The 23,442-nt window shown below is 42.9% G+C and overlaps 2 protein-coding genes across 3 annotated transcripts in view; both read right to left on the bottom strand.

Annotated features, from left to right (window-relative positions):
• Positions 1–2,023, bottom strand: part of trim33 (tripartite motif containing 33) — a 32,300-nt gene extending 30,277 nt beyond the window's left edge. For both annotated transcript variants that reach the window (XM_066644117.1, XM_066644118.1), the window contains exon 1: positions 1,406–2,023. In XM_066644117.1, coding sequence (XP_066500214.1) covers positions 1,406–1,979 — 574 coding nt within the window. In that variant the 5' untranslated portion in view covers positions 1,980–2,023. The remainder of the gene's footprint in view (positions 1–1,405) is intronic.
• A 5,932-nt stretch (positions 2,024–7,955) lies between these two features.
• On the bottom strand, positions 7,956–15,125 carry bcas2 (BCAS2 pre-mRNA processing factor). Its single transcript, XM_066644518.1, has 7 exons — positions 14,974–15,125; positions 13,871–13,963; positions 13,706–13,776; positions 11,561–11,722; positions 11,412–11,462; positions 10,195–10,275; positions 7,956–8,467 (listed from the first exon to the last, which is right to left on the bottom strand). The coding sequence occupies exons 1-7, from the start codon at positions 15,064–15,066 to the stop codon at positions 8,341–8,343; spliced, it is 678 nt and encodes a 225-aa protein (XP_066500615.1). The 5' UTR covers positions 15,067–15,125; the 3' UTR covers positions 7,956–8,340.
• Positions 15,126–23,442: the final 8,317 nt, after the last annotated feature.

Raw genomic sequence — 23,442 nt, 5'->3', positions numbered from 1 at the left:
GGCACCTGTGAAATTAAATTAACATGTGCTGAAGCTAATATTAAAAAAAAATAAATAAATACTTGGCATCTTCAGAGTTTTTTTTATGTAACAACAATGACATGTCTGTATTGGAGTCTTTGTTTCTTTAGCATTGTTTATTTGAGAGCAAGATTATTCTGTCCCTTTTACAAACAATCATGGATAGTTTGTTCATCCAGAGAAAGAGAAGTGAAAGGCACATCAGTTTATACACCTTCGTGTTCAAAAACTGGTCTTTTCATTAGCCACCTTAATATTAGAACCAATATAAATATCCAAGGCTAAATATCACTGCTTTAAAAAAATGATCCAAAAATGTATATGACCTCTCGCAGACATTGGCTAAATCCTCAAGGAAAATGCTAAGCTTCTTCCTCCAGTTTCTGACTTTAATGTAAATATTGTCTCAGAGACGGATTAACTGTGAACATTACTGTCAGAGGGACTTATTTAAATACTATTTATGCAGGAAAAGTGTAAAAACTCAAACCCTTCAGCGGTGTCAGGGCAGAAAGAGCATTTATGATTTTAGCAATAATCTGCAGAATGCCTTATAGTGAGCTGCTAATGTTAATCTGCCTTTTCCCTCTGAGGGGAGTTCAGGATAAATAATTCAGATATGATCCTTAATTAATACAGTACTGAGATCTGCTTTATTTCTCCTGAGACTTCTAAGAAAGACACTGTTCCCTTGGGCAGGGCTGTGCAGGGTTTTACTTTACAGCATTCTGGCTGAGCAATACGCTAATACTGTATCGTTATCGTGATAAACAACTTCATCATATGCTTTAATTTCTGTGTACATTGTAGATTACTTGGGTTTGGAGTTGTGCAGTTTGTAAAATGTATATCTGCTTATAGAAAACCTTTCATCGCCACAACTATCTGTTTATGGGAATAATCTGAAAATGTATGGCACCCCAGTTTTGCCACAGAACATAGGCATTTAGTAAATGCTATTATTGGAATTTCTGATTCTTAATGACATGTAAATTATAAACACAATATATCAAGTCACTAGTGTGAGATACTACACAATTATGAATTAATTATTAAGTGACATTAAGTAATTATGATATAAAATGTTCATACCATTAGACTGTAAGACATACGTAACACTTATGAAAGTCTAAGTTATTATTATGTGAAAATAAGCAGTCATTATTAGACACCGAGTCCTAATTATAGGACACATGTCATTATTATGAGACTCTAAAATAGTAAGGAATCTCACTGAATCTGTCCAGTGTCTGATAATGACACGGTTCTCATGGTAACGTTACTCTCGGTAAAAGCTGAAAACAGGCCTAGTGAAGCTGCTGGATCCCTGCGGTATAAGAGCCGCAGAGCCGCGAATGTTCTAGAGGTTTTATATCCCACTCACCGATGTGTGTGTCCTGACCGTGGGGGCCGGGCACCGCGACGCTGATCTGCCGCTCCGGCTGAGGGATACATTTCAAGCAGAACGAGTGAAGACACGGCAAGAGTTTGGGCTCGCAGTCGCGGTTCTGGAGGCACTGTTTACACACGGCGCAGGACTCCAGCAGGTTGATAGGGGCCGCGGGGGCCGGAGGAGCTGGGGGAGCCGCGGCAGGCTCCGAAGGGAAGTCTGTAGACGAGGCGGAGGGGGTTTCACCCGCCTCAGGAGCCTCAAAGCTCCCGGTAACAGTCCCGGTTCCATTCGGGCTGCTATTCGCCTCTCCTTCTCCCTGTTTCTCTCCTCCGTCTTTCTCTGCTCGTTCCTCTCCTCCTTCTCTGTTGTCGTTATCCTTATCCTTACTCTCAGCACCACAAGCCGTGGCGGGTGTCGACTCCCGTGAAGCGCTCTTCTCCCCGTCTTGACCACATTCTCCGCCTCCTCCCCCGTCCCCCGGTGCCGTCTCAGCTTCCCCCGCAGGCTCCGGAGCGGTCTCTGCGTCGTGTCCGTTGAGCTTGGCCACTTTCTCCTGCCTCTCCATTCCGCCCGAGCTCTCCGTCTCCGCTCTGTCTTTGTTGTCCGCCATCTTCCCTCCTCTTTGAACTGCCTGACGCCTGAGTATCACGCAATAGCCTACGTCATCACGTCGAAGCCGTGGCGCGCGTGTCTATTTATTTATCTATCTAGTAAGCACACTTTATTTCCATGGTGATTATACCTTAATACTTAATCATTTAAAAATAAATAAATAATTAATTTTACATTTTGTGGTGGCGCAGCAGGTAGTGTCTCCAGGGACCTGGAGGTTGTGGGTTCAAGTCCCAGGTGACTGTGAGGAGTGTGGTGTATTCTCCCTGTGTCCCCATGGGTTACCTCCCATGGTCCAAAAACATACGTTGGTAGGTGGCTTGGCGCCTCAAAAGTGTTCGTAGGTGTGAGTGTGTGAATGAATATGTGTGTGTCACCCTCTGAAGGACTGGCGCCCCCTCCAGGGTGTGTTCCTGCCTTGCGCCCAATGATTCTGGGTAGGTTCCCGACCCACCGTGACCCTGAACTGGATAAGTGGTTACAGACAATGAATGAATGAATAGAAGAATCAATGTTAGACATAACACAACTGAGTTTTATATTAGTCATGCCAATCAATTAAATATGTATTAATGAATTCATTAATTAAAATTCTTGTATAATTTTTTGAATTTTAGGAAGGGAGATTAATATATGTGTGGAATGCATGACAGAGCCTTATTTATTTATTTTTAAACTTTATTTTAAATTAGCATCATTTCTTTTGCTGATAATAAGTTTCAGGGAACAGCACAAATACAGTCACATACAGCCCCAGTCCCTCTCTCTTCCTCTCATTACTCTCCACCTTTCACTCCTCACTCTTTTTATGAGTGAGCCCACAGCCTACCTGGAATCACTGAGCACAAGGTAGGAACACACACTGAAGGAGGCGCCTGTCCTTCACATACACTCACACATTCACACCTAGGGACCCTTTGAATAGCTAATCCACATACCACATCTGTGTTTTTGGACACTTTCTAAATTGGTTCCTGTTATTTAAACAAAAAGAAAAAAAAACAACCAAAATGGGGCCAGCACGGTGGCGCAGCAGGTAGTGTCGCAGTAACACAGCTCCAGGGACCTGGAGGTTGTGGGTTCGATTCCCGCTCCGGGTGACTGTCTGTGAGGAGTGTGGTGTGTTCTCCCTGTGTCTGCGTGGGTTTCTGCGTGGGTTTCCTCCGGGTGACTGTCTGTGAGGAGTGTGGTGTGTTCTCCCTGTGTCTGTGTGGGTTTCCTCCGGGCGCTCCGGTTTCCTCCCACAGTCCAAAAACACACGTTGGTAGGTGGATTGGTGGACTCAAAAGTGTGTAGTTGGTAGGTGTGTGTGTGAGTGAATGTGTGAGTGTTGCCCTGTGATGGACTGGCGCCCTCTCCAGGGTGTATTCCCGCCTTGTGCCCAATGATTCCAGGGAGGCTCTGGACCCACTGTGACCCTGAACTGGATAGGGGTTACAGATAATGAGTAATTTAGCATCACTTAGCATTACTGTACTATTTATATAGTCCACTGTGAATATTTTTATGGATTGTCATATATAAGCCACGATAAAATGTTATAAGCATAAAAAAGACCTTATTTTGTTTTTAATTTTGCCAATCTTTAATACTGACTTTTAGAGAAGTGTATGGTCCAAGCCCATACCCAACCAGCATAAGCCAGTTAAGATCAGCACAGTCCGGTATAAACCAGATACACACAGCAAGTATTTACTGTTAGTCTGAGCATTTTTTCTTTAGGTGGGCGGAGTTACCTAACGATATGAAATCATTTCATTACATGTGACATCAGAGACTTCTGAAAAGGTTAAGTATTCCGGTAAATCAAGTTCCTTTTATGTTCTCATTAATCCACTCACTTTCATTCCTTATAAATTGAAAAAAGCTAATTTAGGGATGCACCCATGAAAACTGCAGGCATTGGGTGGACTCCATATCTCTAACTAATGCCTCCTGAAATATTCTCTCATATGCCTTCCAGCACATTACCCAGAAATCTTTTGAAGGTCTACAACATACATTTTTTAACAGTAAAAAACTGGATTTACTCCACTGGACCTGCAGTAATACAGTAGTACCATACACCCTAGTAAAAACAAGAACATGTACTCAAAAGCAGAAACACACAAACAAAAGCAGAAACACACACACCCAAAAGCAGAAATACACACATAAAAGCAGAAATCAACACACAAAAGCAGAAACACAATCACAAAAGCAGAAATACATCTCATATACGCATGTGTTGTTGATGACATTGTATTTTAAGCCAATCACAATCTGATGCTTTAAAATACAACATCATACGTTAAACAGAAAACTTGACAATCAAACTCTTCCATGCACATTATCTAATGTTTATACATACAGTTGGAAACTTGTGCAAGAGTTTTCTTTTTGCCAGCACTCTCACGTGGAACCAATATGGTCTGCACAGCTGCGTACCATCAAGTTTTTTTTTGCATGTGTTACATGTTAAAATGGCCCCACATATGATGCCTTCCAGGGTCGGTGAAGGGAAAAGTTCCCATATGGGCTGTACGCCACTGCACAGCCCACTTAAAAACACATCTCTCCAAACTAAGAAGAATACTCACTATTTTCCATTTGGGCCTCCTATATCAAAGGTTAATTGGCTGCCAGTGTAGTATCCCCCAGACCACCCCTCACCTGAAAGCCCAAGCCCCTTTGAACCTAGCTAGCCCATGGTCAACCCAAGCCAGTTTGAGTCCAATTAAGGTGTGCTGGCTGGGTTGATAGTGTGTGTATAAGTTTAACAGTGTATGTGTGAGTTTACATTTTTCCCTACAGGGCCTCCTGTACTTCTTAATTTCTTTAGGTCACTGCTGTCCTATGGCTATATACAGCTTAGTCCGTGTGTAAATAAATATTATATGGTCTTCTAATAAAAAAAAATACATTTTTACAAAGTATGCAGAGACACAGATGGACTACAGTCTATAATTGTAGAACTAAGTTGCTCCTGTAGGGTCAGTGAAGCTGAGACAATGGACAATGAGTATTGAAAAAATAGAGGTGATCAAAATGTTGGTGGTTGGTGTATTCTCCTTTATAGGAACACTAGGTAAAATTTGGTTTTTTACTCTTGGGCCCCTCCACCATTATAATTCATTTTTACAGAGCTGTACTGCAATCAATGGGGGTGGGGGTGTGATGTGGGTTCCAGGCTCTATTTTTCATATTACAGGTCACTAGAGCATCACCATCCATCCATTATCTATAACCGCTTATCCAATTCAGGGTCACGGTAGGTCCAGAGTCTACCTGGATTCATTAGTGGCAAGGCAGGAACACACCCTGGAGGGGTGCGCCAGTCCTTCACAGGGCAACACACACACTCACACATTCACTCACACCTATGGTCACTTTTGATTCGCCAATCAACCTACTGACATGTGTTTCTGGACTGTGGGAGGAAACCGGAGCACCCGGAGGAAACCCACGCGGACACAGGGAGAACACACCACACTCCTCACAGACAGTCACCCGGAGGAAACCCACGCAGACACAGGGAGAACACACCACACTCCTCACAGACAGTCACCCGGAGGAAACCCACGCAGACACAGGGAGAACACACCAAACTCCTCACAGACAGTCACCCGGAGGAAACCCACGCAGACACAGGGAGAACACACCACACTCCTCACAGACAGTCACCCAGAGTGGGAATCGAACCCACAACCTCCATGTCCCTGGAGCTGTGTGACTGTGACACCTACCTGCTGTACCACCGTGCCGCCCACTAGAACATCACAATAATTTTTAAACTGTAATTTTAAGGCAATAATATTGCGTAGTGTTCCTTGTAAAGTGGTTTACTGGGAGCAGTCTAAGAGCAGCAGGAAGGAAGGACCTATGATAACTTCCTTCACACACTTGGGGTGAAGATCTGGAGGTGATTCTGCAGACGCATTTATGACTACAGACTGGCTGCTGAGACTGGAATCACTCACTGCTCACTGTTTTATGTCCCCTTAACACCACTCTTAAACTTTAATGGCTGTTTTACACCCACTGTAAATGCATAAATCATCATAAATATGGCTGTTTATTTGTCTTGCTCCAATGTCAAGCCATAGGTAATGACTCCATTGTCTCTCGTTTCATGCTCTGAAGGAATTTTTCCTTCCTGTCACTTTTGAGATATCCAGCTGGGCTTATCCCTAACCCAGAATCCATCCCAGACCTCAGCATGAGGTGCATGAGGTTTGCTTTATACCCAGCTCTCTTGTACAACTCAGCTTCATGAGGGATTATAGGCAACACAAATATAGTATTGGAAATAATGAGACATATTTTCTTCACCCAAGGAATCAGAGAGCATCACCAAGGCTGTGATTGTTTAATTATTCATAGTCTAATTCAAGTTCATAAAAATTAAACCTATTACTGCTGCTTTAGCCCATACATCATTTAGTCCAACTCTATCTTGCTCTCCCTAGTGTTGGGCCCTACATCATTGGTTCTACTCGGCCGCCTTCACAGGCATGTTAATTTGAATGACATCCCATTGTTAATCCTTAGGGTTTAATATGATGCCGGCCCACCCTTTGTAGCTATAACAGCTTCAACTTTTCTGGAAAGGCTTTCCACAAAGTTTAGGACTGCGTTTATGTGACTTTTTACCATTCTTCCAGAAGTGCAAGGCACTGATAGACGAGAAGGCCTGGCTCGTAGTCTGAGCTCTAATTCTTCCCAAAGGTGTTTTAACAGGTTGAGGTCAGGACTATGTGCGAGCCAGTCAAGTTCTTCCACACCATACTTGCTCATCCATGCCTTTATGCCTTACTTTGTGCACTGGTGCACAGCCATGTTAGACCAGGAAGGGGTCGTCCCCACACTGTTCCCACAATGTTGGGAGCATGAAATTGTCCAAAATCTCATTAAGAGTTCCTTTCACCGGAACTAAGAGGCTGAACCCAACTCCTAAAAAACACACACCATTATGCCACGTCCACCAAAATTTACCCTTGACACAATGCAGTCAGAAAAGTACTGTTCTCCTGGCAACTGCCAAACCCAACGGCGGCGTGCTTAACATCAATCCATCAGACACTTTGCATCACGCTTGGATATAGCTGCTTGGCCATGAAAACCCTTCCCATGATGCTCTTTATGCACTAATCTGAAGGCCACATTAAGTTTGGAGGTCTGTAGCCATTGACTTTGCAGAAAGTATGTGACCTCTGCGTAATATGTGCCTTAGCATAGGTTGAACCCACTCTGTCATTTTACGTGGCCTACCACTTTGTGGCCGAGTTGCTGTCGTTCCCAGTAGCTTCCACTTTGTTATAATACCACTGACAGTTGACTGGGTAATATTAGGTAACAAGGAAATTTCATGACTGGACTTGTTGCACAGGTAGCATCACAGTACCATGCTGGAATTCAGAGATTCTGAGAGCAACTTTCTTTCTTTGTGCATGCCTAGGTGCTTGGATGAATCCTCCTGTGACCATGGAAGTGAGGGGAACACCCACATTAAATGATTTGGATGGGTGAGTAAATACTTTAAGCAATATAGCATAGTTTAGAGACAGGAGAAAAAATATGTTTAAAATATTTGCTGGATCATATTTAAAATGACTAAGGACATGAATAAAAACAAGGTAAAATTTATTAATCTTAAATTCCAGCTTGCATTTAAATTACAAAGCTAATTTAATATACTGTAAATGAACTAAAATGCTGGCTCTGTCATATGACTTGCCATATGGCTTCCCAATTGTTGCCAAGAATATTGGTGCAAAGGAGGTCTTCTCCCAGCTCAGATTCCTATGAACCTTATCTCCATCAAAAGAAAAAAATGAATAAAATAAAATTGATGACACATTCAGAAACTTCTCCCTCTCATTTTCAACTGTGAAGCAAATAATTTTAGAAAGACATGACAAACCAAATTGTACTTTATTTAATTCCTTAAAAAGAATACAAATTCTCACTGATGCGAAAAACATTGCATGTTCTTGTGGAGCAGTCCATAAATGTGAGAAATGGCGTCCTAACTGTATGAAGGTGAATGTGTGAATATGTATTGGAATTACAAGCCAATACCACAAGGTACTTATCTATAAAAACAAAATGGACTACATTTAGATGACTTTTAAAACATTGTTAAATATTCACAAAAAATATCTGAAATATTACTTTCAGAAAGTGTTACAGCTCATGTCTTCAGCTACCATGCTGGCTCCTCTGCTCACTTCACAGTGTGTAAATGCACTCTGTCTTTCTCTGAAGTGTCCTTTTTCCACATACTTTATGACAGTATTCCTTCGTTATTCCAGATTGAAAAGGCATATCACTTTCTAAAAGTCCTGTCGAATGTTCTCCTTATTTTCCTCTCCCTGCTGCTGTCTGATTTGTGCGATATCGTTCTCCAGCTGCACAATGGCACGCTCAATCTCGTAGTTTTTACTTACAAGGGACACCCACCTGTCAAAAATATGAAACAAAGAAGAATCAATTACTCTCAAGGTACTTTAGTAAGATGCACATTACAAATACATTACACAGCAAAACTGGAGTACAACACAGTGTAATATCATTTAAATGTCAAATAATTCATAATTGTATCATATTATTGTCACAGCATTACTTCCAATTTGAACAGTGAAGTATTTGCTTTTATGCAAAATTTATTATTAAAAATACAGGCCCCACAGTAGGAATTCAATGTCACAAAAATCAGTACAACTTATTACTTTTATTAATTCAAATGTGGGGCAGCACGGTGGAGCAGCAGGTAGTGTCGCAGTCACACAGCTCCAGGGACCTGGAGGTTGTGGGTTTGATTCCCGCTCCGGGTGACTGTCTGTGAGGAGTGTGGTGTGTTCTCCCTGTGTCCGTGTTGGTTTCCTCCGGGTGATCCAGTGTCCTCCCACGGTCCAAAAACACACGTTGGTAGGTGGATTGGTGACTCAAAAGTGTCCGTAGGTGTGAGTGAATGTGAGAGTGTGTGTGTGTTGCCCTGTGAAGGATTGGCGCCCCCTCCAGGGTGTATTCCTGCATTGCGCCCAATGATTCCAGATAGGCTCTGGACCCACCGCGACCCTGAACTGGATAAGCGCTTACAGATAATGAATGAATATTTCAAATGTTTTCATTTTTTAATACTTAGTGTGTCCACTTATATTTCCTTCTCAGCATGGATGATATCAATGGTGCACAGATTTCTGGAGAGATTGTCTGTCATTCTTCAGATACTATTTAAAAAAGGGTTGTGATGCTTTATCTTCCTCCATAACATTCCCCAAAATGTGTTCTATTTTATTCAAATCAAGCGACATTCTTGGCCAGTTTTCTTGGCAGATTGCTTTGGATCATTATTATGCTGAAATATTCCTCTTCTGCCAAGTATCAGCCAGTTTTTGCTCTATCCCTAGGCGTTCATGGTGTCATCTATAAAGATCACCTCCCTAACACCTTCTGCACTCCTGCAGCACCATATCATCACACTCCCACCTCACTGCTTTACTGTTGGGACTAGGCACTGTGGTAATCCTGGCTAAACACGCTGGACCCTCATTTATCTTGGCATCATTTAACCAAAAAATGTGCTCCCAAAATTGATCAGGCTTCTTTTCATGTTCTTTATCAAAGTTTAATCTTGCAATTTTGTGCTGAAGTATAAGCAAGGGATTTTTTCCTTGGATGCTGTCGACAGAGGTTGAAATTACACAATGTCATTCGCACTGTCTGAGCTGTCACAGACACTTCTATTTCCACTGATATTCCCTGAGCCAGTTCAGAAGCACGTGCCGGTCTGTTTTTCAAAGCTAGATTGTGCCACTGCGGCTCTGATTAATGGATCTTCCTGTATCCTGGTCCATCTTTTTGAAGTCTCACCATCAGATTATTCAATTTCTCTGGCAATTCTTTTCCATGTGGCACCATGATGCAGAAATGCAGATAGACAGCCCATAGGTCCAACATTTAGAAGGTTCTGGTGTTCACAGGTCATTTTATAACCGTGTTCATGCAGTTAGACGAATTGAGACCTGTATTTTCAACAAAGTCTTTCTAAAATATTTATTTCTGATGGTTCATGTAAGAGAATGATTGAGAGGTGATGGAAGCTTGAATTATTTGGTATTTAAGTGATACCGCATAGGGTTGTACTCACTTCTGTCGTATACTTAAGTAAAAATATAAATACTGACGTTGATTCAAGCTCTCGCAGTTTTGCTCCTCCTGTGAGCTGGTCGTTCTTACGCTGCCAGTTCAAGTCCTGAATCTGTTTTCTGTAACATAAGCAGACAAAGAGTCAAGGCTGGATTGGCCTTAAAAACGAAGCTTGTGGCTTGAGAAATAGATCCAGGCAAAAACAAAGCACAACTTTCATTTCAAAAAATGTTCTTTCGTAATGTAAAATACTCAAAGCGTATATGAAAATATTAATATACAGCCCATCTTTTCAAAAGAGGTTATTAGAGAAAGACAAAATAATATGAATGAATGCCGTTTATTTACAAGAAATGAACAATCACTCAGAACTGTATTAAAAGGCACAGTTCTTAGAAAAATCTAGTTAATACCGGCTTGGTGCTTAAAATCTAAAGCCAGGAACCGGGGAATTCTTGCTGCAGAAACTGAGCTGACTTCCCTGAATTGGGGACGTTCTCACTGGTGTAATTCCCATAGCAGTAGCTGGGGATCTACACATCGTATACGTGTACAGTGGAACCTCTACTAACGAACTTTCCAAGATACGAACCGGGCATTTGAATATTTTTTGCCTCCACCAACAAACCATGACTCTAGAAACGAACCCGAGCCTCCACCGAACCGGCGGCTGGAAATGGCCACTGACCCCAATAGGAGAGTCTCCCAGCGCCCAGACTGGAGTGAGCTTTTAAGATTAGCACATTGTAGCTTTAGCAATTTAGCATTAGCGTAAATAGTAGACATCAAAATTCGTGCTGAGTTAAGCCGTATCTATGCTTCGTCTCCCCACAATCACTCGCCTACTCTCCGTTATTCCACCCACCCCCCACCTCCCACCTCCCGTCATACAGCCAGTGCCTGTGTTACTCCTCCAGCCAGTCGTCACGTCTTCAAGGTAGCGATGTGTAACCACTTAAACCTTTATTAGATCTTTTTTATTACTGTTACCACTGTATTTCTCTTTTATTTTTAGTAACGCTACATGTATTTTTTGTTACTAATTTGAGAGTGTTGTAAACATATATCAGTGCAAAAAGGGTGACTTTCGGGGTGGGGGCTGGAACGCATTAATTGCTTTTCCATTATTTTAAATGGGGAAAATTGACTCGAGAAACGAACTGTTCCACTTAAGAACCGGGTCACGGAGCGCATCAAGTTCATAGGTAGAGGTTCCATTGTATATTAAAATTATATAATTTTGCTACACACTTACCTCACTTTCTGTAGCTCCTTCTGCGCATTTTCAATCATAAACGCCAAGTTACTGTTTAAAAGAAACAAAATTAACTCATACTTTAAAAAGTAACTAAATATCAACTTCTCTCTGTGCAAATTACACAATAATAATACTTTAATACTTACTCATTTGACACTTTCCAGGCATTGGTCCCATACTCTGCCATCAGTTCAAGGTTTTCTATGCGTACTGCCTGATGTTCCAGCTGGGCCATGGAGTTATTCACGCAGTCCTGCCATGCTGTGATATCGTTCTTTTGTCCTGAGGAGGGAGCTGGCAACTCATACCTATTTGCATATTTATATTTAGAGTAAATTAGCAAGGCACAACTTTACGCTTATGTTAAAACATACTGGCAGTCAATCAGTGAAGCTGCTTAAAATAACAAGCAGAGTGGGATTTGATGCATCTCTTTCTCTTGTAAGGAAACAAGAGAGTTGTCTGTGCAGTAATCTTTTTTATTTTTCAAATTACATCATCTTAAACGTTACATGAATCCCCCCCTAAATCATTAGAGTCTTGTTGCATGGAGACTACAGGGAACATACTGAATGATTAACTGCAAATGAAACATTTTAAACATTTATTAATTTACCACATAAAAGATTCAGCCCTTCAGAGCAGCCATAATAATCCTGCTACCAGTCTTAAGATCTTAACTTCTGGGTCGTAAGGTCTAAAGGTGGAACAGTCCTCGGGTCGTAAGGTCTAAAGGTGGAACAGTCCTCGGGTCGTAAGGTCTAAAGGTGGAACAGTCCTCGGGTCGTAAGGTCTAAAGGTGGAACAGTCCTCGGGTCGTAAGGTCTAAAGGTGGAACAGTCCTCGGGTCGTAAGGTCTAAAGGTGGAACAGTCCTCGGGTCGTAAGGTCTAAAGGTGGAACAGTCCTCGGGTCGTAAGGTCTAAAGGTGGAACAGTCTCGGGTCGTAAGGTCTAAAGGTGGAACAGTCTCGGGTCGTAAGATCTAAAAGTAGAACAGTCTCGGGTCGTAAGGTCTAAAGGTAGAACAGTCTCGGGTCGTAAGGTCTAAAGGTGGAACAGTCTCGGGTCGTAAGGTCTAAAGGTGGAACAGTCTCGGGTCGTAAGGTCTAAAAGTAGAACAGTCTCGGGTCGTAAGGTCTAAAGGTAGAACAGTCTCGGGTCGTAAGGTCTAAAGGTAGAACAGTCTCGGGTCGTAAGGTCTAAAGGTAGAACAGTCTCGGGTCGTAAGGTCTAAAGGTGGAACAGTCTCGGGTCGTAAGGTCTAAAGGTAGAATAGTCTCGGGTCGTAAGGTCTAAAGGTAGAATAGTCTCGGGTCGTAAGGTCTAAAGGTAGAATAGTCTCGGGTCGTAAGGTCTAAAGGTAGAATAGTCTCGGGTCGTAAGATCTAAAGGTAGAATAGTCTCGGGTCGTAAGGTCTAAAGGTGGAACAGTCTCGGGTCGTAAGGTCTAAAGGTAGAATAGTCTCGGGTCATAAGGTCTAAAGGTAGAATAGTCTCGGGTCGTAAGGTCTAAAGGTAGAATAGTCTCGGGTCGTAAGGTCTAAAGGTAGAATAGTCTCGGGTCGTAAGGTCTAAAGGTAGAATAGTCTCGGGTCGTAAGATCTAAAGGTAGAATAGTCTCGGGTCGTAAGATCTAAAGGTAGAATAGTCTCGGGTCGTAAGATCTAAAGGTAGAATAGTCTCGGGTCGTAAGATCTAAAGACTGAGGGGAGTCAAATTAATTAATTACGTGGACCCCATTAATCGTGTATTACTGTGCTGCACAAACAGTGGAGCCTGTAGACGGTCAGTCAGGCTTCCAAGTGAGTTTGTGGTGCACGTGTGTGCACTTCTGCAGCCTGTGTGTGTATGTGTGTGTCCCAGTCCCTTTAAAGGAGCTGTATTATGTTATTTGAGTAGAAGATATTTTTTGAGTGAGACAGAAGTTGCTGATTTTTGGAGTAAGAGGGCAGGTGCTGGATTTAAAAAATAAAAAAATAAAAAAATTCAATCCTGCGCAGACCCCCTAAACAAACCTATGAGTCATAAGATCTGAGTCAAGTCATGGGTCCTAAGATTTTGAGTCAACTCAAGTCATTTCATCTGAAGTCTGAGTCGAATCATGAGTCATAAGAACTGAAGTGAGTCATAAGACAGTCAGGTCATGACTCCTTATCTGAGGTCTGAGTCAGTTCATTAGTTTATAGACAAAGTCTGAGTAGAGTCTTGAGGTGGATGATCGGAAGTCTGTGCAGAGTTATGAGTCTTGAATTTCGAGTTTCTGTCTCTGTCTGACTTCTATCTCGCCTACCTTTTCATGCTGAGAAGCTCCATGGGTTGGCGAGCAGCAAGCCTCTCAAACTCATTCCGCATGATCTCTGTCTTTTGGGTCAGAACACAAATAAATTATGAGCAACATCCTAACCCTCGTCTGTAAACAATCAGAAAAATAAAGTACGGAAAATCCCGAATCTACCTCAAAAGCAGAGAAATCTGGAGTTGGCAGATAACTGAGATAATTTTTTGTAGGTCTGTATCTCCGAGTCTCCTCCTCCACCAAGGCTGCAGCCTGGAAGCAACAAAATTGTATTTAGTTGGCTCCAGAAAGGTGCAGCACTGGGATTCATTTGGGATTCCAAGAGAGCACAAGTGTGTTAGCTGACACGACAGACCTGGACAGTTAGTGTTCTCCTACAAGCGTGTTGAGCTAAACAGTGACACTGCATTAACAGCAGGTTTAAAGGAAGTGGTAATGGACTTCACATGTCTAGCTTTGTGTGACTGGGGAGTACTAGCTTTCAGAGTGAAACTGACATTGAGTAATGACTAGGGATAAAATTGGGATATCCGTAAGTAATTAAAATTACAGGGTGTAGCCTACATTTTGTTTCAGTGTCTACAACCACACCGTTCCCTTCCTGACATGGAGGAAACTTACTGACATTGTTTATTGTTGGTGTATTATTATCTCTTAAATTTACACTAACAATGCGTTATTTTTGGTCCTTTCCTTTAATAATAATAATAAAAAGATATGAATAAACTATAAACAAACTACTGAAACATAACGACTGAGGCTGAATCGCAAATGGCTGCACATTCCCTATGTAGTGCCCTTTATATGTCGTGAAATAATGGTTTTTACATACACAATATCGACAATATTCACATATATTAATCGACACCTGCACAATTGACGCTGCAAGACTCTACAGCTTAAATACAAAGTACTGTTTGGGTGAAGAAGCTACAGTGTCGTGGCCTGTGTAGGGCACTAGGTAGGGAGCAGTCAGGTGATTGTGATCCAGCCCATGACCCTACACATTTTCAGGGCTGAATCAAACCGCTGTTTCTCAATTTAAACCGATGAAATAGACACATTAAATCAGCTCAGCGAATTAAAAGACACGAACCCCTTAAGTTATCTAGAAAAACATGAAATGGTGATTTATGAAAGAGCTCAACTGAAGCAGTTAAACAAAGAGAGCTGAGAGCTCAAGTTCGCTCCCTCACACGGCTTTGCTCTGGGCCACTTTAAAACACACGGTTAAACTCTTCAGTGCTGTAAGTGTAACTCACAGCTTCTCTGACACCTGGAGCATCGTAGCCTTGATCAAAATACGGCAGAGCGTCCACAAACACTTCCCCGGCCACTGAGGAGGTTCCAGCCATGTTTTCACTTCTGGAAAGTGCTCCAACGCGCTCTCATTTCCAAGGAAGCCGTTTGTTTGTATGTTTCTATCTTCTACCGCCATCTGCCGGACTGGAGTCTCCCTGCGGCCTTCCTCCAAGACCACACTCCAATGTGTTTTCGAGGGTGATTTAATCAGAGGTATAGCTACATAAGCTACACAATGCAGGGTCTTACAAGTGCCCAACACTGAGAAGGTACATAGTTATAAAGCTTATATACAGTGTGTAAGGCGAGTTATTTCTAGAGCACCTTTTGTACACAATGGAAATTCCAAATGCTGTACAAAAGAGTACAGAAATATTACAGCAGAAGAATTAAAAATGTAAAAGATAATAAGCAAATATAAAAACATCCATCCATCCATTCATCCACTATCTGTAACCCTTATCCAGTTCAGGGTCGCGGTGGGTCCAGAGCCTACCTGGAATTATTGGGCGCAAGGCAGGAATACACCCTGGAGGGGGAGCCAGTCCTTCACAGGGAAACACAGACACAGACACACACACACACACATTCACTCACACCTACGGACTTTAAGTCACCAGTCCACCTATCAATGTGTGTTTTTGGACTGTGGGAGGAAACCGGAGCACTCAGAGGAAACCCACACAGACACAGGGAGAACACACCACACTCCTCACAGACAGTCACCCGGAGGAAACCCACACAGACACAGGGAGAACACACTACACTCCTCACAGACAGTCACCCGGAGCGGGAATCGAACCCACAATCTCCAGGTCCCTGGAGCTGTGTGACTGCGACACTACATATTATAAAATAAAAAATATAAGAGGGACTAAGCTATTAAGTGGAATTAAAGCAAATTAAAATATAGATGACAAGTAAAACAGTGCAGTAAAAGAAAGGGCATTTATTAAAATAGTACTAAAAAAATACAATAGATCGACATCTATACTTTATACATCTCTAATTTATTTTAAGTGCCCCCCACTGTGTGGTTCTGACCCGGGGCACTATAATAATAATAATAATAATAATAATAAATGGAATTTTTAAAGCGCTTTTCAGTAACCCAAAGACGCTGTTACAATCAGATGAACACATAAAGACAATCACATCCATAACACTACATAACATACAATGATACAAAACAGGAACAAGGTTTAAAAAAAAAAACAAAAAAAAAACAAAACAAAAAAAAAACAAGGGCTAATCAGAAACAGAGGGATTAAATGCAGCCACAAACAGGTGTGTTTTAAGTTTGGATTTAAATAGTGATAGAGATGTTGACTGTTGAATTTCTGGAGGAAGGGAGTTCCAGAGGCGGGGGGCATGTCTGGAGAAGGCTCGATCTCCAAGACTACGCAGCTTAGAAGGGGGAATGGTGAGTAAACCGGCTGAGGAAGATCTGAGAATGCGATTAGGTGTGTATGGTTGAAGAAGGTCCGATAAGTAAGAGGGAGCTTGGTTATTGAGAGCTTTGTAGGTGAGAAGGAGGATTTTGAACTGAATACGATATTTAACAGGAAGCCAGTGGAGGTTGTGGAGAACTGGGGTGATGTGGTGGTGGGACCGGGTGTGGGTGAGGAGACGGGCAGCAGAGTTCTGGACCATTTGGAGTTTATGTAGTAGTGAGGAGCTAATGCCAGAAAGAAGAGAGTTACAATAGTCAAGACGGCTGGAGATGAATGCATGGATGAGGCATTCAGAGGCAGACTGGGAAAGAGAAGGACGGATTTTAGCAATGTTGCGAAGGTGGAAGAATGAGGTTTTTATGACGGAACTAACATGGGAATGAAACGTGAGCGTAGAGTCGAGGGTGACACCAAGATTTCGGACCACAGTGGAGGGGGACAGGGTGATATCATCAATTGAGAGTGTGAGGGAGCCAGTTTTATTTAGAGTAGATTTGGAGCCAATGAGGATTAGGTCAGTTTTATTACTATTAAGCATTAGTGAATTTTGTGTCATCCAGTGCCTGATTTTTGAGAGACAAAGTTCCAATTTGGAGAGTGGTGGGTTGTTGAAAGAATTGGTCCGGAGGTAAATCTGTGTGTCATCAGCATAACAGTGAAAATCAAGATTGAAATGACGGATAATATGGCCGAGGGGAAGTACATAGACAATAAACAGTAATGGGCCAAGGACAGAGCCTTGTGGGACCCCTTGTGAGATGGATGAGATGGTTGAACTATGTCCAGAAAGTGTGACAAATTGTTTTCGATCTGTTAGGTAAGATCTAAACCAGTCAAGGGCAGAACCAGTGACACCCAGCTCACGCAGTCTTGAGAGGAGGATGGCATGATTTACTGTGTCAAAGGCAGAACTTAAGTAAAGGAGGACCAGAATACTTAGAGCTCCCGTATCTGCAGCCACCAACAGATCATTGATAACTTTGACCAAGGCAGTTTCGGTACTATGGTGAGGACGAAAACCAGACTGAAATGAGTCGAGGAGGTTATTGGATTCTAGATATGTTGTCAGCTGGGTGGCTACGACACGCTCAAGGATTTTAGAAAAAAATGGAAGATTTGAAATCGGACGGAAATTATTTAGATTTGCTGGGTCAAGACCAGGTTTTTTAAGGATAGGTGTAACTGCAGCTAATTTGTAAACTGAGGGGACATAGCCAGAAAACAGTGAATGGTTAATAATAGAGGTTAGATGAGGGACCAAAGCAGTCATGCAGGCTTTCGTTAGTGAGGTAGGGAGGGGATCAAGAGAGCAGGTGGTACTTTTAGAATGGGTAATGATATCACTGATAAGAGAAGGAGTAACCGGGCTGAAATCAGAAAAACAGGGCATGGATATAGAACAGACTGAGGGCTGTGGAGACAGTGAGGAAGGAAAGGTGGCTTTAGATGAGATAATCATAAGAGAGTTATTAATATTGGAAATTTTATCTTCAAAGAAGTGTAAGAAGGAGTTGCAAAGTTCAGAGGAGGGTGTCATGTTGCTGCCAGGGGCTTTGAAAAGTTTAGAGATTGTTGTAAAGAGATTACGGGGGTTAGCATTAGGCCTATTAATAAGACCTGAGAGATACCTAGACTTGGTGGTGTGTAAGGAATCTCTGTATTTGCGCATGTGTTGCAGATAAGCATCAGCATGCACCGTTAATTTGGTTTTTTTGTACAGCCTTTCAAGCTGACGTCCGGCTTGTTTCATAGCGCGCAGCTCAGTGGTGAACCAGGGAGCAGAAGTGGTGAAAGAGACCAATTTGGTTTTCGCAGGAGCAGAAGCGTTGAGGGACGCGGAAAGAGCAGAGTTAAGCATTGTGGCATGTACCTCAGGAGAGGATGGAGCAGTGAGAACAGGAAAGCTCATATTGATGGACTGAGCGAAGGAACAGGGATCAACAGATTTAATATTACGGAAAGAGATAAGTCTTTTAACAGATTGGTGAGCTACATTCATAGGGACAGAGAATAGAAGGAGCTCATGGTCAGAGAGTGGAAACAGGAGAGGATGAAGGTTGTGAACCAGGACAGAAGAAGAACAGACTAGGTCAAGTGTGTGACCTTTGTCATGAGTAGGAAAATCTACATGTTGAGTGAAGGAAAAGCAGTCAAGGAGAGCTAAAAAATCAGTCACTAACTTGTTGTCAGGAGTGTTAACATGTATATTGAAGTCACCAAGTAGCAACAGTCAAGAAGAAGAAGAGTTAGCGAGAGTGAGTAGCTCAGATAGTTCAGAGAAAAAGGATGAATTAGATTTGGGGGGGCGATAGATGAGGAGTACGGTAATAGAGCCATGTGTTTTGACTGCAAGATACTCAAAAGATGATGGTGATGAGAAAACAAGTTCAGTAATTCTGAGATTGTTTTTAAAGATCACTGCCAGACCGCCCCCACGGCCTGAGGAACGTGGTTTTTGCACATAATTAAAGTTGGGTGGGGTTGCTTGGTTGAGAGAATAGTAATCACCTGGTTGTTGCCATGTTTCTGTAAGGAAAAGGAGATCAAGTGAATTGTCCAATATTAATTCTTGCAACAGATAAGATTTGTTAGTGAGTGAGCGGACATTAAGGAGGACAAACGAGGAACTAGGGGGAACAGGGGTAAGAGGGCGTAAATTAGACAGATTAGAAAAACGTTTTGTAGAATGAGAAGGTGAGCGAGACAGTGTCCAGAAAGAGCAAATGTTACTACCATTGGTATAGTGTACAGATTTATTGCGATTTAGCCTTGAGCCACGGTGAAGATAGCGTCGCCGGTTGAGTATACCAGCTCTGCAGGCAGCAACAGCAGAATGTTTGGAAAGGCAGTGAGAATACCTATATTTACGTAGTTCATCAGCCGTATAACTAACAAACAGTGAGTTGAACAGGGGGTCTGGGTTCATGTGGGGGCAATCAAGGATGGGAAAAAGTGGAATAGCCAGTAATAGAGTCATAGCAGGTAGCAGGTGCATTGTCAATGGGTTGGAGCAAAGTAATTGCATAGCCGCAGTGCTAGCAGACACTGTAGGCAGGAACCACAGATTTGGGGCAGGGCAGTAACGAAGCTAAGCGGGACAGCAGCCGGGATCCGCGAAGTTGGAGCAGGACAGCGGCGAGGCCCGCTGGAACCGAAGCCGAGATCCGCGAGGTTGGAGCGGGACAGCGGCGAAGCTAACTGGAACAGCAGCCGAAAACCGCAGATTAGGGCAGGACAGCAGCAAAGCTAACCGGCCGGGAATCCACAGAGCTAGGGCAGGACAGCCTCGGTGCAAGCCGGCCTGAATCCGCAGTGTTGGGGAAGACAGTCGAATAACCGCGAAGATTACAACCGGGAATCCACAAAGTCAGCAGGAACGGGGAACAAACAAAACAAAACATACGGGGAGAAGCGGCAGTCAACAGAGCGACGCCAGCGTACTCTAGCCCGAGAAGGAGACAGGAGACGAGTGACGACGAGTGACTATAAGCTGACCAGTCCCAAGTGATCTGAGGGGTCTACTGGGTTCATACTCTTCTAGCAGATCTGAAATATATTTTGGTCTGAGGCCGTCTAAAATCAGTCCTGTGTTTAATCGGCAGCCAGTGCGGCGACCTGAGGACAGGAATGATGTGCTTGGTTCTCTTGGTTCTGGTGAGAATTCTAGCTGCTGTGTTTTGAATGAGCCGCAGCTGCCTAACTGTGGATTTGGGATGTCCAGTAGAGAACATTGCAGTAGTCCAGCCTGCTGGAGATTAATGCATGAATTAGTCTTTGATATGTTCTCGAGGTGACGAAAGGCAGATTTTGTAATTATCTTTATTTGGCTGTTAAGATTCAGATCTGCTTCCAGGATTTTTATAAGACTTCTGACCTGGCTTTTAGGCTTTAGAGCTGTGCTGTTAAGCCGTGCAATGACCTCAAGTATTTGCTCCTTACTGCCAAAACATCCAGCTGCCTGCTGCCCCTCATTCAGTTATTTATTGATTCTAGGCAATTGCAGTGAGTGTCAATGGGACAATAGTCACCTGGTGACAGAGATAAATAGATCTGAGTGTTATCTTCATAACTATGATAGACTATTTATTATTGTTATGGATTTGCCCAAGTGGAAACATGTAAAGGCTAAACAGTAGAGGCCCAATAATAGAGCCTTGTGGAACACTGCAGGTCAGTGATGCTTGTTTTGATCCACAGTCATTCATTCATTCATTATCTGTAACCCGTATCCAGTTCAGGGTCACGGTGGGTCCAGAGCCTACCTGGAATCATTGGGCGCAAGGCAGGAATACACCCTGGAGGGGGCGCCAGTCCTTCGGACCTACGGACACTTTTGAGTCGCCAATCCACCTACCAATGTGTATTTTTGGACTGGGGGAGGAAACCAGAGCACCTGGAAGAAACCCACGCAGACACAGGGAGAACACACCACACTCCTCACAGACAGTCACCCGGAACGGGACTCGAACCCACAACCTCCAGGTCCCTGGACCTGTGTGCTTGCCCAGTTCTCTAGTTTGCCTAAAAGGATGCTGTGGTATCAAATGCAGCACTAAGATCAAGAAGCACTAGCACAGATATTTTACCTATGTCTGAGTTCAGACAGATGTCATTCAGGACCTTAATGAGGGCAGTTTCTGTGCTTTGATGTGGACAGAAGCCTGACTGGACGTCTTCATAATAACTCATAATTTTGCCTATGAATGGAAGATTAGAGATGGGTCTGTAGTTGTTCAGGACAGTGCTGTGTAATTTTCTTTTCAAGAGAGGCTTAATTACTGCAGTTTTTAGTGCTTGAGGGAAGATCCCTGAAAGTAGAGACCCATTATTTGCAGTATGTCCTCAGCAACAAAAGCCTTCCTTCATAAAGTGAGTAGGCAACACATCTAATATTAATGTAGATGCTTTTATAAGCTGGACATTGCAGGGTACATTTCAGATCTTGAGGCTGTACAAGGACAGTTCTACGGTCAAGAGACGTATTGATGATAGCTTGCTGAATGTTTAGTGTTATATTACTGAACTAGCAGGTGTTGTTAGAGCTTTTACTGATGATCTCAGAGAAGTCTGTCCTTTCAAATTTCCAAGTTGTAATTATGTAGTTCCTCTTTATAAATTTCAAAGTGAATGTGAAGTTTAGTGTGCCCCCATTAATGCTCAGCCTTTCTGCACTCATTTTTCTTGTATTTTACCACCATGCTGCATCGCCATGGTGCTTTCTGCTTACAAGATACAGCTTTTGTTTTCAGGGTTAGGCTCAATGACATTGAGAACAATACAGTTTAACATACTTACTACCATCCGAGTCCATGATCCATGATCCTGTGAGGAGCTCTGGAGCTCAGAGTGGAGTCGCTGGCCCCTGTACCAGGCATGGCCAACTTAAGAAAGGCCCCGGAGTAGACCCAGGGCTCACTAGTGTGAATGAGTTGCCTGTCTGGCCCGGTAACACCTAGGATCCCCCAAGAGGAGTTGGAGGCATTGTGGGGTAAGACACGTGAGTTTCTGTAGTTGCCTTGTTGCCACCTCATTAGGCATTTAAGATGTTCTCCCCAACGGAGACCTAAGCCCCGTTATCCTCCTTACACTTAGCTGACGTCAACATGCAGGCTTGTGCCATTGTTGATCATTAAGTCACTATTTCTGCATTTAAAAAACATATTATATGTCAAATAGAAAGCCTTTTGTATTCCACAATAAGGCCTCAGATTCCCCTGTTAACATTCAGCACACTGTCTGGATCTGGAAGGCAGATTATTGGCAGTGTAGAGTGAAGTAGGGAGCAGGGAGCCATCTGAGATACAGCCACTTACTGAAAATGAAATGTATAAAATCATTTGTAACAGTTTGAAATGCCCATTTTAACATGGCTTAAAGAAACTAGCATGCTAGCAATAATAGCCATTTAGTTATTACAGTATTAACAGTCAGGTTTAACAAGTGCAGAGTAAACCTCAATCTGAACATTGTTATCCTAAGAATTTTATTTATAAAATAGTTCTGTTTTTTTAGTTTGGAAATTGAAACGCATCAGATTTCTGGGCACATTTCCCTGTGGGTGTCTTTGTTAGTGTAGTCCCCCTACCAAACCAACAGAAGTCATGCATCTCAAATCTCAGCTAGTGCATCTGTCCAGGTCGACATACAGGTTTTTCTCAGACACACTGTACATTTGCAATATTGTCTTTGCTAAAATAAATCCTTTTTAATCAGGTTTTTTATATTTTACCAGTTAGAACATGACATTGAATCGCTTAATGCAACTTTATTCATTCATTGTCTGTAACATCCAGTTGAGGGCCACGGTGTGCCCAGGGCCTGCTTGGAATCACTGGCCGCAAGGCGGGAACACACCTTGGAGAGGGCGCCAGTCCTTCACAGGGCGACACTCACACACACGGATACTTTTGAGTCGCAAATCCACCTACCAACGTGTGTTTTTGGACTGCGGGAGGAAACTGGATCACCTTGAGGAAACCTACACAGACACAGGGAAAACACACCACACTGCTCACAGACAGTCACCTGGAGGAAACCCACGCAGACACAGGGAGAACACACCACTGCTCACAGACAGTCACCTGGAGGAAACCCACACAGACACAGAGAGAACACACCACACTCCTCACAGACAGTCACCCGGAGAAAACCCATGCGGACACAGGGAGAACACCACACTCCTCACAGACAGTCACCCAGAGGAAACCCACGCAGACACAGGGAGAACACACCACACTCCTCACAGACAGTCACCCGAAGCGGGACTCGAACCCACAACTCTGGGACCCTAGAGCCATGTGACTGCGACACCTACCTGCTGCACCACCGTGCCACCCCTAGTGCAACTTTAAGGCTTTAAAATTTTAATTATTTTTAGAAATAGTGAAAAGAGGCCCAACATTAATGGCTCAAATACACAAACCAGCTGCAGACAAATTTATATGAAGGCATTTTATTTAAAAAAAAAAAAAAAAA

This window comes from Hoplias malabaricus, chromosome 14 (assembly GCF_029633855.1).
Source record: "Hoplias malabaricus isolate fHopMal1 chromosome 14, fHopMal1.hap1, whole genome shotgun sequence".
NCBI classification, from domain to species: domain Eukaryota; kingdom Metazoa; phylum Chordata; class Actinopteri; order Characiformes; family Erythrinidae; genus Hoplias; species Hoplias malabaricus.
The sequence above is the reverse complement of the archived record's forward strand: the minus strand, read 5'-3'. Positions and strand labels throughout refer to the sequence as shown.

Excerpts from the sequence above, each read along its gene's own strand:
- bcas2 (XM_066644518.1), bottom strand. The coding sequence starts at position 15,066 with ATGGCTGGAACCTCCTCAGTGGCCGGGGAAGTGTTTGTGGACGCTCTG. Across the intron at positions 11,463-11,560 it reads GCCTGGAAAGTGTCAAATGA|TAACTTGGCGTTTATGATTG; the intron begins GTAAGTATTAAA and ends TCTTTTAAACAG. Across the intron at positions 10,276-11,411 it reads AAGGAGCTACAGAAAGTGAG|AAAACAGATTCAGGACTTGA; the intron begins GTAAGTGTGTAG and ends CTTATGTTACAG.